This window comes from Saccopteryx bilineata, chromosome 2 (assembly GCF_036850765.1).
Source record: "Saccopteryx bilineata isolate mSacBil1 chromosome 2, mSacBil1_pri_phased_curated, whole genome shotgun sequence".
NCBI lineage: Eukaryota > Metazoa > Chordata > Mammalia > Chiroptera > Emballonuridae > Saccopteryx > Saccopteryx bilineata.
In genome coordinates this window covers 370,724,565-370,750,004 of record NC_089491.1, presented here as the reverse complement: position 1 = coordinate 370,750,004, position 25,440 = coordinate 370,724,565, and the positions used below count along the sequence as shown (strand labels likewise).

The 25,440-nt window shown below is 57.6% G+C and overlaps 1 protein-coding gene across 4 annotated transcripts; it reads left to right on the top strand.

Annotated features, from left to right (window-relative positions):
* The first annotated feature begins 1,178 nt into the window (after positions 1-1,178).
* On the top strand, positions 1,179-20,278 carry ADAM11 (ADAM metallopeptidase domain 11). Of its 4 annotated transcripts, XM_066263438.1 has the most exons (27): positions 1,179-1,305; positions 1,767-1,942; positions 10,974-11,050; positions 11,233-11,299; positions 12,344-12,429; positions 12,517-12,592; positions 12,984-13,050; positions 13,117-13,184; positions 13,510-13,584; positions 13,661-13,732; positions 13,925-14,091; positions 14,619-14,703; positions 14,825-14,915; positions 15,049-15,100; positions 15,610-15,709; positions 15,792-15,863; positions 15,980-16,072; positions 16,468-16,548; positions 17,097-17,147; positions 17,261-17,324; positions 17,541-17,640; positions 17,846-17,965; positions 18,056-18,224; positions 18,301-18,415; positions 18,503-18,593; positions 19,295-19,312; positions 19,848-20,278. In XM_066263438.1, the coding sequence occupies exons 1-27, from the start codon at positions 1,242-1,244 to the stop codon at positions 19,861-19,863; spliced, it is 2,313 nt and encodes a 770-aa protein (XP_066119535.1). In that variant the 5' UTR covers positions 1,179-1,241; the 3' UTR covers positions 19,864-20,278. The 4 variants fall into 4 exon arrangements, with proteins under 4 accessions (XP_066119535.1, XP_066119534.1, XP_066119536.1 ...); XM_066263437.1 differs by having other exon boundaries at positions 19,295-20,278; XM_066263439.1 differs by lacking the exon at positions 15,980-16,072 and having other exon boundaries at positions 19,295-20,278.
* The last annotated feature ends 5,162 nt before the right edge of the window (positions 20,279-25,440 follow it).

The window sequence follows — 25,440 nt, the reverse complement described above, 5'->3', positions numbered from 1 at the left end:
GGTGGGGGCTTCACCCATGGTGCCCACTCCCTACCCCCCCCCCCATATTTCAGGTGTCTGGTTCCTGGGATCTCTAGCAGTGATCAGAAATCCCAGCCTTGGGCTCCATGTTGCCCAGGGACCCTGTATCTGGGCTGGGGGGTGGGGTGGGAGCAGCTCCAGTGGAAGGTTGGGAGGTCAGGTGGTTTGCAGAGGGGAAACTGGGGTGGCTCGACAGGTATCTTCTGCTCCTCAAAAATTTCGGCTGACAAAGGAGGAGCAGAAATGGGGCATGCTCACAGCATGTAGATGACCTGGCTAGTCAATGTGATGTTTGGGGGAAGGGCTGCAATGCCCTGTGTGAAGGACTCAGGATCCCAGAGAGGGGCCAGCCTATTTGGTGGTGGCTCGGTGACAGCAAATCTGGAAGCCCTCCTGGAGGCAGAGGCATCTTTGGACGGGAAAAGGAACCTGTAGGATGGAAAGGGATCTGGACCAAAGGTGTGGGAGGACTCCGCAGGGAGCCGCTCTGCGAGGTGGTAGAAAGATCCCAGAGGCGTCCCGCGGGACGATAGTCAAATGAGCATCTGCCCTTCCGTCCAGTCCCCGGCCCCAAACCTTTCCAGCTCTAAAAGCCTTCGGTCGACTGGGGCTTCCGGGACTGGGACCGGGGAAGCCCGGTCCAGGGTACAACGCCCAAGGGGTGAACCTGGGCCGGGGCAGCCACGCCCCCGCATCTCGATCGCGCGGGTCCCCAGACCGGCACTCACCAAGTCAGAGCCCGAGGGCCCCGTGTACCCTGCCTTCCTCCCCCTACACATCTGCGGGTCCTTGGAGCTCCCCTAACAAGAGGTGGCCGAGGAGGGGGTGGCGAGATGGGGACCGGGTGCGCCCGGCCCTGCACCTGCCGAGGGGCTGCGAGCAGGCCGGCCCCGGGGCGGCGTCTCTTTTGTCCTCCCGTCGCGGCGGCCCGGGCCCTGCCCGGCTGGGGGGGCCCCGAGGGGCGGGGGCGGGCCCTCCGCTCACGTGCTCGCCGCTCCGCTCTTAACCCGGCCCCCCGCCCCGCCGGGATGGCCGCGGCCGGAGCGCGCTGAGCCGGCACCCTCCCTGCCGCCGCCAGCCTCGCCCCCCGGCCGGCCGGCGCCCCCGCTCGCGGCGCCGCAGCCTGCGCCCCCGCCCGCGTCCCGCGTCCCGCGTCCCGCCTCCGCCCGCGCCGAGCCGCTCAGCCGCAGCCCCCGGACCCGGAGGATTATGAGCGAGCCATGAGGCGGCTGCGGCGCTGGGCGATAGCGGCGCTGCTGCTGCTGCCGCTGCTCCCCCCGCCCGGTGAGTGACCCCCGCCCGCCCGCCCGGCCCGGCGCCCCCTCCCTGCCCCCGCCCCGGGGTTTGCGGCGGTTTCTGCTGCAGCCACATTTTCCTGCAGTGCTCGGAGTGACAGCCGGTCCAGAGCGCAGGAGGGTGGGGGCAGGGGAGGAGGGAGGGTGCGGACACCCACCTGTCCCCATCTGGCCCGCCCCACCGCGGCCATGCCCCTGCCGCCGGCCGGCGGACTCCGCAGGTCTCTGCGGATCTGAGGGGGCAGTCGTGACAGTTGAACAGCAATGAAGCTCCCGGCCCCCTCCCCACCCCATCGGACTCTTCCCCCTGCAGGGCAGCATGTCTTCTCCCTCAGACCCCCCAGCGCCCCAAGGTTCATGCTTGAGAGGGGGGTGAGGGTGCCCACTCCATCCCCAAGTCCCTCGCCTCACGGTGGGCACCTGCCTACAGCTATGTCCTTGTCTCTCCAGGTCTTGGGACCTGGGGTCCTGCTGGAGCTCTGCGTTGGAGGGTCTCACCCAAGTTGTGGGGCCTGGAAGCCCCTGAGGTCACAGAGCCCAGCCGACTCGTGGGGGAGAGCTCCGGGGGAGAGGTCCGAAAGCAGCAGTTGGACACCAGGGTCCGACAGGAGCCACCCGGTGGCCCGGTGAGTGGGGCTGAGTTGGAGACCAGAGGATTGGGGCAGGCCTTAGAGCCAGGATGGTCCGGGGGCAGCCAGGGTTTGGGCAGCTCCCAGGCAGCTGGCTCTGATGCTTCCCTTTTTGTGCTTTCCCCTTTGGGCTGCCAAGAGGGTACAGGAGCCCACTAGTGGGAGCATCCATTTGCCCCACTCCAGGCCCCCTCCTATCATCGTGGGGATCCCCTGCCCTCAGCGGAATGAAATGTCCAGGGTCAGCCTTCTGCCGGCCCCCACTCCTCCCCTGCCAAAGTGAGTGGTTCTACTCCAGACAGTGTTTGGGTGGGATGAGAAAGGCAGGGCGAAGCAGCGGAGAGCCCAGGACAGGATTGGGGTTCCTGGGTTCTTTCCATAGCCACCCTTAGTGGGCTTTCTGAAAACAGCTTAGTGCTTGTTGCTGCATCAGTTTCCCCTTCGCACTGATAGACTTCTTGTCCTCTTTCTTGTTCTCACTGAGGGTGGGGCCTTAGAAAAAGGTTCCAAGCTTCAAGCACACCCACAAATGCCACCACCCCCTGTCCCTTTCAGTTGCCAGGCCCCTCCTGCCTCCCAGAGGAAGGTTAGGAATGAAAGAGATTAATTGCAATTAATAATTAATTAATATCATGTGAATAATAATCACCCAGATGGAATATTCATTCAGCGCGCCTCGGCTGTCCAGGAGCTGGAAGCTGAAAGTTAGCCCGGCCAGTGGGGGTGGCAGAGGGCAGGCGGTGAAGGGCTGTCGGAAGTAAGAGTGTGGAGGAGGGATGCAGAGGAGGCGTCAGCTGAGGTCTAGAAGTTTGGGCAACTGAGGTCTTATTGTCATGGACGATAAATTGGGCTGGGCAAAGGGAGGAAGGAGGGAAACAGAGGCTAACATTGTGGACGTCTGTCAGACTGGCATGTGGCCCTGCCTAATGTACTTGGTTAAAAGCCCTTGGGGGGGGGCTGTGGGGGGGTGGGGGAGCACTCGGGAAATGGAATGGAGCAGGAAGGCAGCATGCATAATAGATGGACCATCACTCAGGGCAGTGCAGAGGAGGAAGGGTGGTTAATGGTCATGAGCAGCAGGCCTGCGTGGGGTGGGGGTGGGAGGGTGCCAGTGGGGAAGTGGGACATGGGGGTGAGAGGAAAAGGGGTAGAGGCCCTTCAGCACCTGCCATGCTCCCTGGGAGGCAGTAGATGGGCAGTAGGGATGGTCCCAGGGCCAGGGATGAGGTATCTTGGCTGGGTGTGACCATGAGTCTGACTGTCTTCCCTGGTGGCCCCCACCAGTAAACTGTGCACCTCAAGGCTGTGTCAGCTGGGAGCTGACTGCTGGGCCTTACTTCCGGGACTCCTGTCTGGTTGCTTTAGGGAACGTCCAGGAAGAATGGTGCGGTGATGCTGCGGGTGAGGTCAGAGGACAGGGAGGGGAAGCACATGGCTGGTAAAGAGGAGTGAGTGCTCCTTCAGCATAGTCTGCCTGAAAGGAGGGGACTTCTGGGGCATGGGGGTGCCTTGCCAGTGTGGACAGAGCTGGATGGGCTGAGTATGCGGAGAAGGGGGAGCGTCTTTGAGTGTTGTTCGGCTGGGTGAGTGGGTGGTGTGTGTGTGTGTGTGTGTGTGTGGTGTGTGTCTGAGTGACAGTCCGAACATGCCCAGGGGGTGTCTCAGGAGGTGGGGGTGGAGGGTTCTGCGCATCTGTGAGGCAGTGGTCACCTCCAGTGGGGTGTGGGTCTCTCTGGGATTGAGCCTTCCCTGTCACCCCACTGCAGCCTCCCCAGGGAACTTACTCATAGACTGGTCTTACCTGTACCTGTTTCCCGGTAGGTGAAGTTTTCATAACACTGTAAGGTAGGCAACTTTTGTCTGCTCGTTTGACAGATGAGCAAACAGTGGTCAGAAAAGTTAAGTAAGTTGCCCAAAGTCAATCAGATCTTTTTCTGTGTGTATGTGTGATAGAGACAGAGAGACAGAGAGAGAGGCAGATAGGGACAAACAGATAAGAACGGAGAGAGATGAGAAGCATCAATTCTTCGTTGCGGCACCTTAGTTGTTCATTGATTGCTTTCTCATATGTGCCTTGATAGGTGGGGGCTACAGCAGAGCGAGTGACCCTTTTCTCAAGCCAGCGACCTTGGGTTTCAAGCCAGTGACCTTTGGGCTCAAGCTAGCGACTATGGTGTCATGTCTATGATCCTAGTGCCCCCGCACTCAAGCTGGTGAGCCCACGCTCAATCCTGTGACCTCAGGGTTTCAAACCTGGGTCCTCTATGTCCCAGTCCGACACTCTATCCACTGTGCCATCGCTGAGTCAGGCTCAATCAGATCTTAAGCAGTGGAGTAATTTTCTCCAACACCAGGTACTTCCCACTGCCTCCAGAACTCTAGATCTTGGCACAGAGTGGGGGTGGGGGCAGGTCTCTAACTCAACCCAGTGCAAAGTGGAAGGCCAAGGGAGGCAAAAACACATGTCCAGAACATCCCTACACACACACACCAGGAGGAGATGTTGCAACCCTCTACCTCCCACCTGACATTTCTCCGTGGAGCGCTTCTGGCTCAGGACCTTGGGGATGATGGTGGAGACAGGACAGTATTGAGCCCAAGTGTCCCAGCAGGAGATGTCCCACCGCAGCACTGTTGGGCTTTGTTTGAAGTTGTTGCATGGTTTAGGACTTCAGGCCAAAGAAGGTGATGGGTTGGCAGCAAGGTCTCCATCTGCTGTGGGTCACGGGTGAGTCCACAGGCACGTGCTGGCCTACAGGCCTGGAACAGCGAGGCCCAGGGTGCTAACCTGCTCCAGCCTTGGGCTGCTCGTGGTACCTTTCTGAGCCCACTCTAAAATCAGGAGTATGGTAATCATCTCAGCCACCCCTTCCCCACTGCCTGGAGGCCATGACAGGAAAGGGATTTTATGAGAGGGAACTGGGGAGAGGGAAGGCAGCCAGGAAGGAATTAGAAACTAGAGAAATGACGCGGTACTGGGACCTGCTCTGCCATGCACTCTCCTGCCTTTACATGAATTCGTTTATTTCATCCTCATCACAGCTCCAGGAGGTGGGGCTGTTATTCCCACTTCACGGATGGGGAAACAGGCACAGAGAGGTGAAGTAACTACCCTAGGTCACTTAAGTAGCAGAGTCAAGGTTGATACTCAGAGAATCACTCTTAACCAGTGTGGTGTCTGCCTCTCTCTCAGGGCATTGGGAGCAAGGGCGCAGGGGACGCTTTGCTCTCTTTGCCACTGCTCTCAACACCTCACTTCTGTCCAGCTTGGAAGCAGAGATGTGAGGAGCCTCTGGAAATGCAGAAACCTGCGGTCACAGGAGCCTGCAGCCGGGGGCGGGGTGAGCAGAGCCACGATGTGCCAGAGCACTCGCTGTTCAGGGCGCAAGGGTGCCGGACAGTGGGCTCAATGAAACCAGTAGGCTCATCAAGCTGCATGTGTTCTGAAGACCCTTTTTCTAATCCACACAAAGATGCTGCGTGGGTTGTACCTGCCCCTGGGAAACCCAGACTCCTTCAGAGCTGCGGGATGTAGGTAAGAGAACAGGACAGTTTGGGTGTAGGGTGCCAGGCCCAAGAGACAGACCCTCAACTGGGCCAGCTGAGTAAGGGGACCTCAGTCACTAGGCTGAGCTCCTGTGAGAACCACCCAGACCAGCATTTCCAGGACATGCCACCCTGTTTTCTTCCTGCAGAGGGGTGAGGGACAATTGAGCAAGGCTTAGGCCCCAGCCCTTGCAAGATGGCAGTGAGGGGGGCCCTGGCCGGTTGGCTCAGCGGTAGAGCGTCGGCCTAGCGTGCGGAGGACCCGGGTTCGATTCCCGGCCAGGGCACACAGGAGAAGCGCCCATTTGCTTCTCCACCCCTCCGCCGCGCTTTCCTCTCTGTCTCTCTCTTCCCCTCCCGCAGCCAAGGCTCCATTGGAGCAAAGATGGCCTGGGCGCTGGGGATGGCTCTGTGGCCTCTGCCCCAGGCGCTAGAGTGGCTGTGGTCGCAACATGGCGACGCCCAGGATGGGCAGAGCATCGCCCCCTGGTGGGCAGAGCGTCACCCCTGGTGGATGTGCCGGGTGGATCCCGGTCGGGCGCATGCGGGAGTCTGTCTGACTGTCTCTCCCTGTTTCCAGCTTCAGAAAAATGAAAAAGAAAAAAGAAAAAGAAAAAAAGAAAAAAAAAAAGATGGCAGTGAGGGACAAGGAGCCACAGGGTCTGTGCCGGGAGCCCTAGTACCCCACTAGGGCCAAGGTCTCGCTGTGGTCTCTGCAGCCAAGGTCACAGCACTGTCCTGAGGTCGGAAGCAGGAGGCTGTCCTGGGCGGGGGGCCGGTGGCTGGAAGCCGGAGCTGGGGTTTATGCTGGGCTCAGCTTGCTCCGGCGAGTGAACCGAGCCCTGCCATGAATCTAAGCAGAGGGAGAGGTCAGGCAGAAGGCTGCAAAACTTCTATCTGAAGGGCTGCACATGCGGCTTTGGAGTGGGACAGCGTCAGTGTGTCCCAGCTTCACTACTTCTGTCTGAGTGGCCTGGGCAAGCCACTGATGCCTTCTGAACCCCACCTTCCCCACCTTCCCCATCCATAAAATGAGGATAAATGTCATCTCCACTCTGCCCAGCTGCTGTGAGGATCATAGGAGATGATGTGTAGACAGGTGTCCTGCCTAACATCTGGCACGAACAGATGTTCAACATCTGTGAGGCCTGCCCTCCCTCCAGGTGCTGGCATGAGGGCTGGGTGTCAGAAACAGGAGCCAGGGCATTTGGGGGTCACCTGTCAGGCTCCGGGCAGGGTTCAAGGGGGCAACGTGGGCAGGAGTCTTGCCTATTCAGCCGGTCTCCAGCCTGTGGGCTTGACCTCCCTAAGCACCCCTGCTGGCTGCCTAGGGGGACCCAGCTGCCCAAAGTCTGTCTTCAGAAGACTAATGACCCTGTAAGGAAGTGACCTGTTGTCAAAAATTTAGGTCAAACCCAGTTATCAGAAATTCAAACAATTCTTCTATCTGGGACTCCCACTGTCCTGATGATAAGCAGAGCCCCATTGCATCCTGGGAGACTGGGGGCCGTTGCTGCTGGGGAAGGGGATTTCCTCGGGTGGGGCCCTTGCTTCTCTGGCTCCTTCGCATCTCCCACCACGCAGCTCACGCGTTGGATCCAGTTCCTCAAAGCGCTGTTCAGATGGACCGTTTATACTTTCTTCTTTTCACTTATTATTATTACTAATCCTTGTGCCAATAACACATTAAAAAGAGCTTCCATTTAATCCTCACGACAACCCTATTTTACCAATGGGGATACTGAGGCTCGGAGAGATTAAACTGCTTAGTCAGGTCTTCAGATGCCTTTCCATTCAAAACGAGGGTTGAGCCCTAGCAGGGAAAAAGGCAAATGTAGCGTGTGCTCCAAGGGGCCAGCGGTCACCCTGTGAAACGCTGGATCAGGGTGGGAGGACTGCCTGAGGACCAGGAGCAGAGAGGAGCCAGGGCCTCTTTGGGTTGATGGGCTGTAGAAGCGGGCCAGGAGGAGGAGGAGGTCGTGGTAGGAGACGGGGTTCGGGGGGAGGGATTCAGGGTGACTCTATGGGGGACAGTGCCTGGATGTTCACATTTTCTAGGGCATTTGGGGACCCTAACAATCTTTTGTCTCCCCCTTCCCAAGACCGATTCTGTAGGCCTGGGGTGGAGGCCTGGTAGTCTGTATTTGTTATTTTGGGACTTCAGCGGGATCTTTGCCTCCTTCCCCCGGCACCCTGTATCTGTCAGGTCTGACTCGGGATGCAAGCAGGTGCCTGGGGAGTAGATGACCTGGTGACAGGGAGGCCTGGGCGAGGGTATGGTGACTCTAGCCAGGTGACCATAGCTGCCATGGTAGGCACAAACTCCGGACTGAGAGCAAGACTTGACCCTGCACCTCCCCAGCGTGGCCCCGGGCCAGTCACCTCCAAGTGTCCCTCCCTGAGCCTCAGCCTGGCATTTGTAAAATGAGCAGCAGACATCCCGGGCAGGTGGAGATCCAACGGGCTGGAGCACGTGAAAGCCGGCTGGCTGGGGAACAAGGTAGCAATAACCAAGAGCAGGGCACAGGGTCGAGGCCCAGCGGGCAGGCCACCAGCTGCGCTGAGCTGGGCACAGAGGAGAGCAGGTGACCGGGGACAGGAGGGGCTCCCAAAGGAGGAGCTGAGGGACACTGGGAGAAGTCAGGGGCAGGTCAGGGGCAGGAGGCAAGCCAGGCCAGGAGCAGTTTGGTCTGGATAGAACATGGGCCTGAATCTTGGCGGGGGAGTCTTAGAACGCTGGTGCCCTCGGGGCCCCTCCCCAGGGGGCGGGGTACAGAAGCCCTGGAGACTGAGGTGGGTTTGCCTGCTCTTTCTCATCCTTCCGCCGCGGAATACTTCCTGTGTCCTCCACCACCTCTCAGAGCCGGGCCAGACAGACCTGCCCAGATATTTGGTCTCCCTCCTCTTCCTCCTACTGCCCCTGGTGGGCGCAGGAAGTGATGGGAACGAAGGGGAGCTGGCGTTTGCTCCGCATCAGTTTGGGCTTTCCCCAGAATGGGTGTCAGCTAGCTCTACACAGAGAGGGGAGAGACCAGATGGGATAGCTTGCTTACTTCCTGAGAAGATCCTGCAATGGCCGGAGCCAACTCTGCCAGAATGCTCCAGGCCCAGGACGACCCCCTCCCACAAGCCAACCTCACACCTTGCGTCTGGGCTCACCTTATCATTTTCATTGGGACAACCTGAAACTCAGAGAGGTTGCTGGACCATCCCTGAGGCTGCACAGCCTGAGAGAGTGAAATCAGGGCAAGGAGACTGGACAGGCTGCTTCTCTGGATGGCCAGCATGGGGGTAGGGACAGGGATTTGTCAGTTGGGGGTAAAAAGAGCAAACAGTATCAGACCTGGGAGCAGGGGAGTGCAGAGGTGGTCTCGGTGGGTACAGCCCAAGCCCAGGAGGGGAGGGGAGAGCAGGGATGGTCCATGCCAAGAGTGAGGTGGGTGGAGAGCTAGTTTTCAGGCCCAGGGGCAGAGGCAGAGCAAAGGTAGTCCCGGCCAATGGGGAGGAGAGGGAAGCAGTGACTACTCGTCCTTGACTTTCTATTTCAAGTCTGATCAATGCTGTAGGGGCTCAGGACAGAGCTTGGAGCCTCGGGCAGCCTGGGGTGGGGTGAGTCAGTGTTCTCAAGGCTCAGAGGGCTTCCGGCCCACACTCCGGCCTGTTCCACCCCCTCTCCCAGGGCCTGCATGGACACTGAGTCCTTCCCGTCTTATCCCACCTTTGGGGTGAGAAGGCTCTGGAAGCTGATTTGCTAGGCTTGAATCCCAGTTCCACCACTTCTTAGATGTGTGACCTTGGACAAGTAAGTTAGCAACTCTGTGCCTCAGTTTCCCATCTGTCAGATAAGGATAACAGCAGCATCTATCCCACTGGGTTGTTGTGAAGGTCAAAATGATAATACTAGTAAAGCATTTAGAACAGTGTCGGGCATGTACTAACTGCTTAGCAGAAATCCAGGTGTTTGACGAGGAAGCCAACTAACATGGGACTATAGGATTTCATGACATCGGGGCTCCCCTCCATCCTGCAACCTGCTCCTCCCTAAAGAAAAGCACAGATTCCTAATACATGCATGGCCCAGCGGTGGGGCCCTTCAGCTGGGGTCTGGATTTCAGTCTTCTTAAATGGACAAGGGTGGGAAGAAGGCTCCAGCCACTCCGGGCCTCTCCCATACTTCCCAATCCTTTGTTTGTTTGTTTGTTTTGTTTTGTTTTGTTTTGTTTTGTTTTGTTTTTGAGGGAGGCAGGGAGACAGGAACATGAGCTGCTCCTGTATGTGCCTGACCAGGGAATCGAACTGGCAACCTCTGCTCTCCAGGTTACGCTCCAACTGAGCTATCTGGCCAGGGCTTAATTTTCTATTTTTATTTTTTAGAGACAGAGAGAGGAAAGGAGAGAGAGGGGAGGGTAGGGGAGGCACTCATCTGTTGTTCCACTCAGTCATGCATTCATTGGCTGCTTCCCATGTGCCCTGACCGGGGATCGAACCCACATCTTCTTTCAGGACGACGCTCTTAGCCGACCAAACTAATGGACCAGGGCCTCTTCTCAGGCTTTTCTAGGACCTGAGGTTTGGGGTAGGGACATGGGAGCTGAGGAGGCTAACTCTCTCTCAACCTAAACTCTCCTGTTCCTTCTTCTCTCGGGTGGCTTTCGCTCCAAGCACACTAGCTTCAGGTCTAGAGTCCCCACCCCCCACAGTAGGTGGGCGCCCAGGCTGGGGATGACAGCCATCTTGCTCAGGCCTAGTGCATTGTCATGACAACCTGGAGCCTCCCAGCCCCACTGCAAAGGCCCCTCTGAAAAATTTATCAGGAAAACTTCCGTGTTTAAAAATTAACCATGGGATTGAAATATTAAAGATGAGCCGCTTTGGGAGAGGCAGAGGGCAATGGACTTGGGGGCAGAGGAGCCAAGTTCTTTCGTCCTGACAGTCTGGCATCTGCCCATCGCCCCAGCCTCCAGGGGCCCTGCGATCGACTCCGACCCACCCCGCCGTCTGCAGAGTCTGAGGGCTCTGCCTCCAGCTGAGGCTGGGGTCAGGGTAGGGAGACAGGAAGGAGGCCCACTGCAGCCTGCTCCTGCTTCCCCTTCCCCATAATGCTTCTGAGGGCCTCCCTTTAGTGCACCTGAGGGCGGGCAGCCCTGCCAACAGCAGGAGCGCCTGGCCAAGGCGGTGAGCAGGCCAAGCTGTCCGTCTCCGTCCCGGCGAGGGTGGCCTGGCACCCGCTCTCTACATTGCTCACCATGCCCTGAGCTGGAGGGCAGAGTGGGCTATGCCCAGGTGTGCACACTCCTGCCCCTACCTCCAGAAGAGGAATAGGGTCTTGTGCAAAGCATCTTCCCCCAAATCAGTGATTCCCACAGCTGGCCTGGACCCTCCTCCTTTCCAGGGCTACTCCCTGTTCTGGGGTTTCCCCAACTCCCCAATTCCTACCTTCAGGCCTCGCCATGTTGATCCTCCCTCTGCCCCCCCCCCCCAGGCTGTCCACCTGGCCCAGGTGAGTTTCGTCATCCCAGCCTTCAACTCCAACTTCACTCTGGACCTGGAACTGAACCAGTGAGTGTGGCCTTGAGCCCGGAGAAAGGGCTCCAGGCGGGTGGGCAAGGCCCGGCCTGCGCTTGGCTGCTGGCGGGGGCACTGGGCTAGGGCAGGGGGTCTGGATCTGACCCAGGGCGGGACCCAAGCCTGAACCAGTCCCACCAGTGACCTCTCCTTCCCCCTGCCCACTCTTGTTTCAGTCACCTTCTCTCCTCAAAATACGTGGAACGCCATTTCAGCCGGGAGGGGACTACCCAGCATATCACTGTGAGTGCCCTTGGGAGGGGACAGGGGAGGTGGACTGAAGGACAGGAGGCCCTTGGAGATGGGGTCCGGGGTATACTTAACACCTGATATGGGTCTACAGCCACACCACCCTGAACACGCCCGATCTCATCTGACCTCGGAAGCTAAGCAGGGTCGGGCCTGGTTAGTACTTGGATGGGAGGACACCCGACATGGGCCTGGCCCCTCAGGACTCCGTCTCTCCCCACCTTGGAGGTTTTGAGGGTCGGAGTTGGGTGGCATGTGGAGCCCTGAGATCTTGCCCAGCTCCAGAGGCCTTGGCCCCAGCCAGCCTCTCTGCCTGGCATGGAGGCGTTAAGCACCCTCACTGCTGCAGGCCCACACACCTTGCTCAGCACCAGGACTCCGGGAATTCCCAGCTGCCTGGGATACCATGGTCTCTCCTTGGAGGCCCAGGGGCCCAACAAACATGAATGAGTGTCTATAAATAGCCCCCCCCCCCCCGCCCAGCCTGTTCAGTAACTGGAGCACAAGTAATTCTGCAGGAAGCAGGGGAGAGGGGGTGCTGGTCCCCTCTGACCCAGAACCGGGCCAGGAGGACACATGCTGCTCAGTTCCTCAGACCCAGACCACGTGTCCCGAAGCGGTCCACTGAGGCAGTGGCGTCTGTGAACACACTGTGTGTGAAATTGTGTGTGCATGTTGGGGCTGAGTCCATAGCGTGCATCTAATTGAGGTAATCCAGGGTAAATGCTTAGAACAGTGCGTGGCACATGGCAGGTGCGATATGAATGCTCTTCTCAAAAGAGTCGAGTCCCAGCTTTAGCCCCAACAAAGGGTAAGAACCACTGATGTAGTCCAACTTCTTCATTTTGTAGGTGAGGTGAGGGAGGCCCAAAGAGGACAGATTAGGAGCACAACCAGAGCAGAGCCGGGCTGTGGAAATCCAGGTGTACCCACAACTGTAGCCACCTGCACGTGGGGCACCGCCAGTGCCCCTCACCTGTCCTCCTCCCTTTATGCCAGGGCAGGGGGGTGTCTGCTTACATTCTGCTGCTCCTACAGGGGGCTGGAGACCACTGCTACTACCAGGGGATGCTCCGAGGGGACCCCCACTCCTTCGCCGCTCTCTCCACCTGCCAGGGGCTGCAGTGAGTACGGGGAGGGGCTGGGCAGCCCGGGAAAGCCCCCAGCCCCAGGCCGGGGCATGGTGGGAGCTGCGCCTCTCCCTTCTGCAGTGGGGTCTTCTCTGATGGGAGCTTCACCTACATCGTGGAGCCCAGAGACATGGCCGGGCCTCGGGAGGCCCCCCAGGTGAGCCTTCATTGTTCCCTGGGACAGCCCTGCCATGCTCATCCTGATGACTGTCACCACCCCTCCTCCTTCCTTGGTAACCTCAGCCTCACTGCCCTCAGTGACCCCAGCTCTAATTCCCTCCCCCTGTGCCCCTAGCTCCAATGTCCCTTCTGTCCCCCAAGTAACCTCCCGTTGGGTTCCAGTGTCCTTTGCCCCTATCTCTCAGGGCACCCCCAGGTCTTGACCCCGGAATCTGAGCATCTGGGAGATCAGATCCGACATGGGAGCCCTGGCCAGTTCTGGGTCACTCTGGGGTGGGGTGGGGGGAAAGGCGGGAGCTGTCCCCCCACGAGCTGGGCTCAGAGCAGTCCTGGTCAACCTCCCAAGAACTAATTTCCCCTCGTTGCAGGGACCCCTTCCCCACCTCATTTACCGGACCCCTCTCCTCCCAGCTCCCATCAGATGCAGGGAACCAGGTAAGGAGGAGAAGTGGGGCTTGGAGGGCACCGGCTGTGCCCTCCCTCACCTGTCCCTTCCCTCAGACTGCCTGTTCGCGGCCCCTGCCCATCCTGCTCCTCCGAACCGGCCGAGGCTGAGAAGGAAAAGGCAGGTACGGGGCCCGCACAGATCTCGGGCTGCAGAGACCTCAGGTTGTGGTCCAGAGCAGGAAGACACCCCATCCATGACTGGGGCAAAGCAGGGCTCATACTGATGTGGCTGGGGGCCAGGGAACCATCTCTGGGAGGAAGCCCCCATCTCACTCCCATGGTGGGCTAACAGGGGCCGCCTGCCCTCATACCAAGGCTGGGGAGGGATGGTGTCCCTGCTAGTGAGGAACTGGCATTGTCCCTGGCTAGAGTCCCTAAGTCTATCCGAGGCTTGGCCATGATGCCAGGCATAGAAGAGACTGATTCCAAGTGCCACCCATCCCCCAGGTCCGCCGGGGCCACCCTACAGTGCACAGTGAGACCAAGTATGTGGAGCTGATCGTGATCAATGACCACCAGCTGGTAAGTTCCCAGGCAGGGGCTGACTCTGGGAGGAGGGGCCGGAGGCAGCCTCACCCTCCACCACCTCTTCCTCCAGTTTGAACAGATGCGACAGTCAGTGGTCCTCACCAGCAATTTTGCCAAGTCTGTGGTGAACCTGGCAGATGTGGTGAGCAACTCGCCCTTCCCCTCCCTCTCACCCCAAACCCTCCCGTGCATCCTTGGGGTGAGCTCTTGAGGACACTATCAGCCACTGATGCCCACTTCCTGGAGGCACAGATGGAAGCCCTCCTCCAGCCCTGTCCCCCCATCCCAACTCCCACCTTCCAGCTTTCTCCCATCTTCTCCCATCTGGGCCCAGATGTACAAGGAGCAGCTCAATACCCGGATAGTGCTGGTTGCCATGGAAACGTGGGCAGATGGGGACAAGATCCAGGTGCAGGATGACCTCCTAGAGACCCTGGCTCGGCTCATGGTCTATCGGCGGGAGGGCCTGCCTGAGCCCAGCGACGCCACCCACCTCTTCTCGTGAGTCCCCCACCTCATGCGTCCTGCCAGCCTCTGCTGGCGGCTGGGGTGCTCAGGGCAACTGAGCATCTGCTCTGTGCCAGGTGACCTTGCAGGGTCTGGGACTGGTCAGTCTTATCTTGTAGTACCTGCCCCCAGCCGCTTGCAACAGGCTGAGCATCACCCCTGCATCTTAAGCTGGTGCCTCTCCCCGCCCCCCCCCCCCCCCCCCCGTCACCTATGCCTTCACTTCCCCTTCATTCCCTCTTCCTTCTTCAAACTGTTTTAGCATCCCTTCCTGGTAGGGGAAAAAATCCGGTAAAAAGTCCTTGCAATTAGAGATGACCTAATAGGAACCTATCATTTCGCTTATGGGCAAACAAAGCCAAAGAGGGAAGGAGCTTGCCTGAGATCACACAGGCTGACATGCGGGCAGTACCCACCTCCTCAAGGAAGGGCCTGGTGGGGGAGGCGCCCTCCTTCCCTGCACAGCCCGGGAGCCACTCTGGGTAGGCAGGAGGCTTTCCTGACAACCCGCTTCCTCCCAGGGGCAGGACTTTCCAGAGCACCAGTAGTGGGGCTGCCTACGTGGGAGGCATTTGCTCTCTGTCAAGGGGTGGCGGTGTGAATGAGGTGAGCAATGTGGGGGCCCCGGCTGGGGTAGTGGTGGGTGGGAGAGGGGCTGCTAAGGGCATGAGGCCTGCACCTTTAGGAGAGATGTAGATATCTTTGTGCTCATTTTCCTCACCCCCAGTACGACAACATGGGGGCCATGGCGGTGACGCTGGCCCAGACACTCGGGCAGAACCTGGGCATGATGTGGAATAAACACCGGAGCTCAGCAGGTATCAGTGAAGATCCCATGTGGCCCCATAACCGGCCCAGACCCACGCCCAGCAGCTCCAGAAGTGAAGCGGGTGTCCATGGGAGGGGGGCAGTCATCCGCCCTCCCTTATATACACCTGCCTCACCTCTCAGGAGACTGCAAGTGTCCAGACAACTGGCTGGGCTGCATCATGGAGGACACGGGGTGAGTTTTGGGGGACAAATCAGGGGAAAGCTTCGGGCGAGGAGAGTCCCAGAGCAGGCACTGAATAACGGTCTGGACCCGTTGGCCTCAAGAGGTTCAGCTGTTGGGATCCCAAGAAACCCAATTTTCCGCAGCACAATGCACATAGGGAGACCCAGATTCCCCTGCGAGACATCACTGACCAGATTGTAGTGCGCACTGTCGCCACTGGGCGCCGCCAGAGCCTCTTTTGGAGGCACCTGTCCTTGGCGCCCCAACCTCTGACTCTAGGCGGCTTGAGGTTGCATGAAGAGGACAAGAGCTACGTCCCCCGCCCACTTCCGATTGATGGACAGACGGGAGGATTTTTGTGCAGTTTCCGAGTACAGAGATCCTCGGTCTCCCGGAAAGGGTGACCGAATCCCGAATCACCGGTGCAGCCCATCCTCAATCTTGAGAAGGGGCTAGACTGGCTGGAGGGGAGGGCACGGGCCGGGACCCAGCAACATCGTCTCATCATCCTTGCCCAGGTTCTACCTGCCCCGCAAGTTCTCACGCTGCAGTATCGACGAGTACAACCAGTTTCTGCAGGAGGGCGGCGGGAGCTGCCTCTTCAACAAGCCCCTCAAGGTACCAGCCCGAGGGCGGGGAACGTGGGAGCGGGATTTGGGTCGAGTCCGGGTCAGACTCTCGACACCCCTTCTCCGTCCAGCTGCTGGACCCCCCTGAGTGCGGAAACGGCTTTGTGGAGGCGGGAGAGGAGTGTGACTGCGGCTCTGTGCAGGTGAGCTACCAGTGCCAGGTAGGAGGCAGGGGACGCGGGAGTGGGTGCGAGGGAGGGTCTAGGTGGGGAGGGTCTGCGCTCGCCCGCCTCCCTCCCCTTCTCCCCGCGTCCCTCAGGAGTGTAGCCGAGCGGGTGGGAACTGCTGCAAGAAATGCACCCTGACTCACGACGCCATGTGCAGCGACGGGCTCTGCTGTCGCCGCTGCAAGGTGAGGGGGACCCGCTGCTGATGCGGGAAGGGAGCAGGACCCGGAGGGACCTAGCTGCTGACGATCTGATAAGGGGCGGGATTTAGAAATGAGGAGCAGCTGCGAGCACAGCAGATCTGGAGGAGCGGGGCTTGCCGCGAAGAAAGCACCAATCGGGAAGGAGAAGGGCGGGGCGTGCGGGCTGTTAAAGGCGGGGCTACGAGGAGCGGGGCGGGGCACCTGCCATGAAGTGGTGGGAGGGGCGGAACTGTGAGCAGCCCTGGTGGCGTCATAGAGTGGGCCGGGAGCAAGTGGGGGCCCGGGCGAGGAGCCCCCGTGAGGGGACAGGGTCATGCGGGGAGCGGGCTGCGGGTCCGCGGTCCCTGTCTGAGCCCAGAAACGCATCCCCCCCTCAGTATGAGCCGCGGGGTGTGTCCTGTCGAGAAGCCGTGAACGAATGCGACATCGCGGAGACCTGCACCGGCGACTCAAGCCAGGTCCGCCCGGCCCAGCCACCCTTCGGAACCCTGGACGAGGCAACCCCTGTCCCTTTTGTTTTGGCTATGTCGAGGGACCACTGTTCTCCGCACTCCTTTGTTCTGCTGCTGGCATAGCCGCCGCTGATTAGCCTGTTTCCTCATCTGAGAAAGGGGTTGTTCACGCCTCCTGGCTTTGCTTCTTCAGTCATAAACCAGTATTTGTAGTCTGGCTGGGGTCCCCAGGACCTGGCACGGCCCTGGTGTGTGCTAGGGATTGGAGTGTATGATAATATTAGTTAACATCTCAAGTCCTTCTTACTGCCAGCTATTTTGTTCTCCCAGCCCTGTGAATTGGTGCAGGAAACTGGGAGACTGGAGGGGGGGCTATGAGACTTGCCAACCTGCCTGGTCTGAGTTCCAATCCAGGTCTTTGTTCTTGACACGGAAGAGCCCTGAACGTGAGCCTCCACTCAGGGGCATTAGGCCACCTCTTCATTCCTCCCTGGGGCCAGCCTCACTTCTTAGCCCTGGGACTGCACTACTCAGTCCAGCTCCTCTCTCCGCAGTGTCCTCCCAACTTGCACAAGCTGGATGGTTACTACTGTGATCATGAACAGGTATAATGGAGTAGGGGCTCTAACCCTTGGGAGCTTCTGGCTCAGTACAGTTTGTTGTCTCCACTCTGACCACTCAGTGTGTCAGTCCCTTTTGTCTCCTGTTTGTATCTTAGGGCCGCTGCTACGGAGGTCGCTGCAAAACCAGGGACCGGCAGTGCCAAGCCCTTTGGGGCCGTGGTGAGTCTGAGTAGTAGTGGGAGAAGGAACTCTGAAGGACCCAGAATCAAGAGTCTTGGGAGGGGGAGGTTCTAGCTAAATATGCCCTCCACCAAATGCATGGCTCCCCAGGCTCATGGGGACCCAGCGGACAGGAGATCAGCTGGATTGTTGGAGGTGCAGGCCTGAGGTCCTGGGGTAGGTTTTGGGGTGACGCCTTGCATCATCTTCTTACAGCGGCTGCTGATCGCTTCTGCTATGAGAAGCTGAATGTGGAGGGGACAGAGCGTGGGAACTGTGGGCGCAAGGGGTCAGGCTGGGTCCAGTGCAATAAACAGTGAGTTGCCAAGGCTCTTGGTTGAGCCTCCCTAGCTCTGGGGCCTGGGGGGGTTCATGGAGCAGTAGGTTCTTCTAGGATGTGCCTGTGAGTCCTGATGGAAGAATATGTAAAAAGCCAGAGGGTGGGGAGAAGGCATATACAGGTTTAGTAGTCTGGTCAGAGGTCAGACTTGGGGCTCACTGTCTCCTTGCTGCCCCAACAGGGATGTACTCTGTGGCTTCCTCCTCTGTGTCAATATCTCTGGAACTCCTCGTCTAGGGGACCTAGGAGGAGACATCAGCAGTGTCACTTTCTACCACCAGGGCAAGGAGCTGGACTGCAGGTGTTAGCTGGGACCACGGCTGGGGAAGGGGAGGTTGCAGCTGTGATGGGGTGGGGGCATGGGCGGAGGCTGGCTATGCTGTTTCTCCAGGGGTGGCCACGTGCAGCTGGCTGATGGCTCAGACCTGAGCTACGTGGAGGATGGCACAGCCTGTGGGCCCAACATGCTGTGCTTGGATCATCGCTGCTTGCCAGCCGCGGCCTTCAACTTCAGTACCTGCCCAGGCAGCGGGGAGCGCCGTGTCTGCTCCCACCATGGGGTGGGTGCCTGGAGGCCAGAGATGGCAGGAGGAGACAGCACCCTGCTTACTTTGACCGGCTTCACCCTACCTCTAGGTCTGCAGCAATGAAGGGAAGTGCATCTGTCAGCCAGACTGGACAGGCAAAGACTGCAGTATCCACAACCCCCTGCCTACATCTCTGCCCACTGGGGAGACGGAGAAATATAAGGGTGAGGCTGCCGCTGGCCGGGGTGGGGTTCGGTCTTTTCTGTTCTCCAGGCCTGTCTCTGCCAACCAAGCCCTGCCATCCCCCCCAGGTCCCAGTGGCACCAACATCATCATTGGCTCCATCGCCGGGGCTGTCCTGGTTGCAGCCATCGTCCTGGGCGGCACAGGCTGGGGATTTAAGTAAGAGACACACGTGCCCCCTACACCCCCTGGTGTCCCGAGGGCCATCAGAACTCCAGACTGTTGTGCTGAGGGGCCCCTCTCTGAGGTTAGCTAAATCAGAGCTTACACATCACAGTTCAAGGCAACCATAGCATCGTTTTAACATTTTATTTTTATTTTTATTTTATTTTTTTTTTTTTTAAGAGAGAGAGATAGGAACAGCAATCTGTTCCTGTATGTGCCCTGACTGGGAATTGAACCGGCAACCTCTGGGCCTTGGGCCAGCACTCTAACCGAGCTATCTGGCTGGCCAGGGCTGTTTGAACATTTAAAAAAAATTAGTTGCTCACATTTTTAAAACCCAGAGATTTTACATTAACAATGCTGATTTCTACCTTTTCTTGAAAACTGAGACAGTTGGGCCCCACTGTGCCTCAGTGTGATCCAGCCACAGCCTGTGTCCTCCCACTCTGGGCTCTTAGCACTCCCAGTGCGAAGGAGGGATGTTAGGCCCAGGGTCACACAGTGAGTTAGGTGCAGAGTCAAGACTCAAACCCAGATCTCTCTCCCTGGGCCTGTCCTTAGTATCCAGGCCCCAGGGTGCCGGAGCCATCTCTGGGGCCTGGGGTCTCATGGGGACTGAAGGCACATCCCTAAGGGACAGTTACAGATGGCTTCTTTTTCTTTCTTTCTCTGCCTCTTCTCCTTGGCTCATTAAGAAACATCCGGAGAGGAAGGTATGACCCAACCCAGCAGGGGGCAGTGTGATGCCGGCCATGTCATCCCTCCTGCTGTCCCTGTCTCCATCTCATCCGTCACCTCGCATTCTGTGGAAGGGAGCTTCTGTGGACTGGAGCTAAGGGCTGATTCCCCCACCCCCACTCTCGCTGCTGTCACTATAGTGGTGGGGGGGGAACCCCGCTCGCTCTCGGAGGAAAGTCCTCGGCCTGCCCTTGCCACTTCCTCTTGCCCAACCATCCCCTCAGGCGTTGGTCCATTTGCTTCTGCTCTGCCCCTGGCCAGACCACTGCTGGCCAGGTAGACCCTGGAGCAGTACCTCCCCCACCACGGTACCGTCCCAGGGAAGGGAGCCTGCCTCTGCATCCCATCTGTTTTGTCCTTCATGTCACCGCTGTCTCACCTCCGGCCAGATTCCCTCCGTGGTCAGCCCCTGACTTGCCACCTCCAGCACTGACCTCCGGGGCCCAGCTGGGGGGCTGTCCCTCTGGGCCCTGGCTCACATGCTTCCTTGATGCCCCCTCTCCCTTCCAGGTCCGGAGGGGCCTAAGCGCCACCCACCTCCCTCCGAGCCTGGTGCCCACATCTCAGCCCTGAACCAGGAAGCTGCCCCCACCCAGCCATGGAGGGAGGCACCATGCAATGTCTTCCGGGCCCAAGCCTTTCAACTCCGGCCCCACAGGGGCTTGGGTGGCGGGCTGCGGCCCTGTCCTTCGCACCACCAGGGTGGACCAGGCCTGGGGCATTTCCCTCACGGTCCCCCACCCCACCTCATGCAGCTTTGGCCTTGCACACCAACTCTCCCTGTGTGAATGTAGCTTCCATCATCAGATTGCCACAGCTCGAGTGGTGAGGGAGGGCTGGAGGGATGCCCCCATGGGCATGGCCTCGGGGGCCCTTCCGCAAAACCAGGCAGCTGGGACAGGGTTTTAGCTCTCTGGGACTTAGGGGGAGAGGGCTGAAATCTACTTTTTAAAAAAAACTGAATCTTAACCGATGAATGTAACTTGGGGGTGCTAGAGCTGGGGCAGTTGTGGGGATGTTTTGATGTTTTGATAATCACGGGAGGGACTGGAGGAATCGAGGCTTGGCCATCCCCCCAGGATGACCACACCCGGAGTCTCTGTACTGAACACTGATGTCCCCAAGCCAGGCAGGGGCCAGGCTTGCTCCCTCTTCTCACCCCTGCTGAGCTTGGAGAGAATGAGTGCTGATTCAAACCAAAGCTGCCTGTTCCGTGCCCAAGCCTCGGTTATGGGTATGGCGACCACATGTCCCAGATTGTCTTCAATTCTAAAATGACCACCCTGCTGTCCTTACCAGGATGCATGTATTTGGGGGTCTAGAAAATACAGTCCCTGAAGTAAAATGGCACCTTCCCCCTCTCAAGAAGGGTGATTCTGGGGCTGACTCAGGGTTTAGGTGCCCCCTGGCGTGGCCTAAAGGTCCCGGGCTGGGCCTTCTTTTCCTGGAAGGGAGGGCCAGAGGTGGCCCAGTGCCTGGAGGGTTAGGGGTTCTGCCTGTGATGTGCATGAGGAGGGAGGAAAAGGCAGGTCTTACGTATGATTCTCAGCTTCTGGAAAAGTCCTCAAGGTCCTGTCAAACCCATTTCACTCCTTACCCCCATTCCAGGGCTGAGTAGGAAGTTTACATTTGTTTCCCCCGTGTCCTCCGATGCCCACTGCAGTGGCGCCTGAGAGACAGGTGGAGGCCAGGCAGAATTCCTCAGTCCTCCCACAGATCCAGTCCTGCCCGTGGCCTTCCCTCATGACCCTGGCTTGGGACAGAGGAGCTCTGGCTCCTTGACTCACAGGGCCAAGATGAGGGTCAAGCTACCTATGGATGAAAGCCACAAATGAATGGAGCCCCTCTCCCCAGGGATATCCACCCAGACTCAGCAAGGATTTCTGAACATCCCAGGGCCTTTGAGTTGCCTATTTCAATCCCTGTGTTTCTGGGGCATCTTTGAAGAGGAATCATGGAGGAGATGGCTTCTTGTTATCTGCACCACCCCTCAGGGCAAACTGGGGACTGAGACCCATTGATACCCTTTTGGGTGGCTGGATGTGGCTACAGTGGGGTCCGCAATATTGAGCTTCAGCTGGCACTGCCCAAGTGAGGGGGATGGGTGGAGTACCCCTCAGGCCAGTCCTCCTCCACCAGCAACCCCAAACTGGAGCAGGCGCAGAAAGGCGAGGGTTGGGTTTTGCATTATTGCTGCGATACCTTAAGGCACCCTCTGGTGGTGCACACGTACACACAGGCGGCGATGCATCTGGCACAAGCATTTCGATCCACATCTCTGTACAAGTGTGAATACCTCTGCACACATGAACATGTGTGTGTGCATGTGGGGGTGCCGTGGGGGTGTGGAGAACTTAAAACTTCCTGTGACCAGTCCACATGGCTCCCAGCTGTCTGCATCCTCCTGCCCTGACCCTGGCAGCACCCAGGGACAGTCGGAGGCTGCATTGGCCTGGGCCTGGAACTGGTTCCATATCGCATCCTGTAAATATGTCATCTGGGGCTTGGGATGGGGAGGCAGGGACAGAAACATCAATTAAAGATCATGTCTGGGGGCTCACATCAATCTGTGTCCTTGTTGTAAATGGCCATACTGTGACCAAGGGACCCTTCCCTGTTCTTCCTGGCCCTAAAAACAGCATGATGCTTTGTGATGATGGAGGTGGGGGGTGGAAACAAGGCAGGAAGTGAACACCTAGGACTGGGCGCTGGGAGGCTAGGAGGCAGGGCGTAGTTTTCCACCCACAGCCAGGAAATAGACAGTGACAGGGTGAAGGGTTGGGCCCTTCCGCTTCCTCTGCTTGCCCAACAAACATAACTGCCCTCTGGTTTCAAAGTAGAGCAGAGGGGAAGTAAGTTGAAAAGCATCTTTCTAAAGGGCAGGAGACCCAACTTCCCTTTTATGGTTGAAGCCAGAGAGGCCTGGCCTCACCCCCCAAGAGATTCCAGAAAGGGGAATAAAATCACTAATCTGGTCTAAGGGCACAGTGCTCTTGGACCCAGAGAATTTTTTCTTTTCCCTCTTCTGCTTCTTCCTGCTGTACCTGGAGCAGGAAGGAGCAGAGCAAGGCTGAGAGCTCCCCCCCACCCCGCACTGGAGGCTCAGTTTGAGCCAGATAGGTATTATTCTTATCTTTTTCTCCAGACCACTTTGAGCCTGGAGGAATGTGACTCTGGGAGTCCTGCTAGTTCAGGAGAAAGATAAGTGAGGTGGGGACAGAGGATAGGAATGGAAGAATAGAGAGGAGACAGATACCAGGAGCAAGAAATGGCAGTAGCGGCTGGCGCCTGGGGAGAAAGAAACTCCAGGATCACAGCCCCATTCCCCATGTCAGGACCATATTTCAACCGCTCAATAGCCACATGTGGCCAGTAGCTACCATTCTGAATAGCATAGAGTAACTGATGCTATTAAGTAGCACTATCTAAACCCAGGAAACCGAATTAAGGCAGGACAGAAGAGAGGAAACAAACTATATAGCAAGAAAGACTTGTACCAGCTGCGGCAGACAAGACCTCATTAAAGGCAGAAAGAAATCTGTGTGTACCTTTCTAGAAGGCATGCCAGGAGCCAGGATGACTTTGGCAGGATTGGAGAATTATAACTTGACTTAGTGAGAGATTTAGATGTGTCCTGCCCTGAATGTGGCTTTGGGCCCCCAGGAACTTGCTGTAGATTTCTATCAACCTTTTCAGAAGGAAAATAGGAAAGGAAGCCCTGGCCTTGAGGCCCGGTGCTGAGAATGCCTCTTCCTGCCAAAAGGACTTTGTGGGCTTGAGCTTCAACTTTTGGCCTTTGAAAGTATAAAGTCATTCTCATTTTCTGAGAAACCACAGGTATAGTTAAGGGAGTAAGATCTGCATACCGCCTCACAGAGTTCCCTTAGGCTCTCCCACCAAACCCAAAAACCCCTTGGTGCCCCTGACCTTGGCTCTCGTCTTCATAAGGGTCTCTTTAGTCCAGCGGTTCTCAACCTGTGGGTCGTGACCCCGGCGAGGGTCGAACGACCAAAATACAGGGGTCGCCTAAAGCCATCGGAAATAGGTGACCCCTGTGTTTTGGTCGTTCGACCCCCGCAGGGGTCGTGACCCACAGGTTGAGAACCACTGCTTTAGTCCTTTTGGTGTTGAAAACAAAGGCGGAAAATAAACATTGGTTAGTGCTGTGACTCACGCTATTGCTATTGTGTCCTTTAAGAGTGCTAAGATACTACAATCTGGAGATCATCCTTAGAGACAAGTCCAGAAACATGCACTGGCAGCCCTTGCAAAGGGTGAAAGTGTTCAGGACCACGGTTGCCTGAGCCTCTGGGAGAGAAGTGTCTTCGTGCTTCATGAGGTCAACGAGGCCATGAAACCAGGGGTAATAACATCCTCCACCCCCAGGCAAGCACTGCATTCCAGGTTAGCTATTCATGAGGGGGCAGATAGGTTTGCAGTTGTGAGTAGATGAAATAGAGTTTATCCTTGCATTATTATTGTATTATTTTCCATATGAACAACTGTAAACCTACTTTTGCTCCACGCTGTAAGAAGGGGTCAGTCCCACCCCCCAGAATGCTGACATTAACACTCCTAATGTTTGACTTCCCTTTGCTCTTGCACAAAACTCTTCATGTGGCCCATCTGACCGTGAATGGAGACCAGCCTGACCCACCCCCTGGGTGAAGGGGCAAGGCCGGCAGTGTCCGATGTGCTGTCTCGGGGACAACCAGGCCCCCCGGCTGTCCCGGAGCCCCCGCTGCTTGCTCAGGCAATGCTTCAGTGGGCTCTGACGTCTTTACTGCCCCACCCCACCCCGACCCCTCATGCACAGTCCTGGCCTCCAGCCACCTGAACCCCGGCCCACTTGGCAGCCTGCAGGCTTCCTGACAAGCGTCTGACCAGCTGCCAATCTCTATTCTCCTCAAGAACCGTCTGCTTCTCCCTGGCAGCTGTAGTGCCCACTTGGGTTTAAAAATAAACTCATTGTCTGCCTTTTTCCAGCCTGACCCCCGTAACTCCCTTCAGCTTGAGCCTGACCCTGGCTGCCTCCGAAATAAGATGCCACCATCAATCCAGAGGCCACTGCAAGGAATATATTCTAGCGTCTCCACTGGGGTCAGTGGAACCTTTGCTGTCACTTCGGCCATCTGAGGGTCATTCCTGGTTTGCGGATTTGAGCACAGAAGTCGGGTGGTGGGAGGCAGGGCTGATCTTATGCGGAGAAAGACTCTAAGGGTTGCCCAGACTGACATCATTACTAAACTGTAGTCTCCAATCTTAAGTGGGTGCTCACAGCCACCGTGCAGGTGCACCTGCATTTACCTGGTGGGTAGGCCTCCCTCTCCAGCCATTAAGCTCTCTACACAACTCACCCTATGCCACCCCTCCTCAGCCAGACAACCTCCCCTCCTACTTCATACTCACTCTGAAACCCCACTCTTAAGGCCATGCCAGATCCCCACTTGCATGCTTACCAGTGCTCCTGCGTCCTCCAAGGGTCAGTCCTTCCCCTTTACATGGAACCCCAACCCCTCCTACCTTCTGAGGACATTTTCCTGCCACTTACCAATCCTCTTACCTGCTAGCTTCTTCTCTCCGTAACCCAAGACCTTTCCAGTCTTACAAACAAAAACAAACACCACCCTCTGGCCACCAGCCCCACATCTTCACAGCCATTTTTTGGTTTTGGTGACAGAGAAAGAGAATCAGAAATAGGGACAGACAGGCAGGAATGGAGAGATGAGAAGCATCAATTCTTCGTTGCGGCTCCTTTAGTTCTTCACTGGCTGCTTTCTCATATATGCCTTGACCGGGAGGCTACAGCAGAGCGAGTGACCCCTTGCCCAAGCCAGCAACCTTGGGCTTCAAGCCAGTGACCTTTGGGCTCAAGCCAGCGACTCCATGCTCAAGCTGGTGAGCCTGTGCTCAAACCGGCGACCTCAAGGTTTTGGACCTGAGTCCTCTGCATCCCAGTCCAATGCTCTATCCACTGTGCCACCGCCTGGTTAGGCCACAGCCACATTTCTTGACAGAACTGCCTCCTCCCACCATCACATTTCCTCATTGCTCATCCAGTCCTCGGAACAAACACTTGAGGTTATCACCTCCAAGTTCATCT

Excerpts from the sequence above, each read along its gene's own strand:
- ADAM11 (XM_066263437.1), top strand. The coding sequence starts at position 1,242 with ATGAGGCGGCTGCGGCGCTGGGCGATAGCGGCGCTGCTGCTGCTGCCG. Across the intron at positions 13,585-13,660 it reads TGATCAATGACCACCAGCTG|TTTGAACAGATGCGACAGTC; the intron begins GTAAGTTCCCAG and ends CTCTTCCTCCAG. Across the intron at positions 15,710-15,791 it reads TCTTCAACAAGCCCCTCAAG|CTGCTGGACCCCCCTGAGTG; the intron begins GTACCAGCCCGA and ends TTCTCCGTCCAG.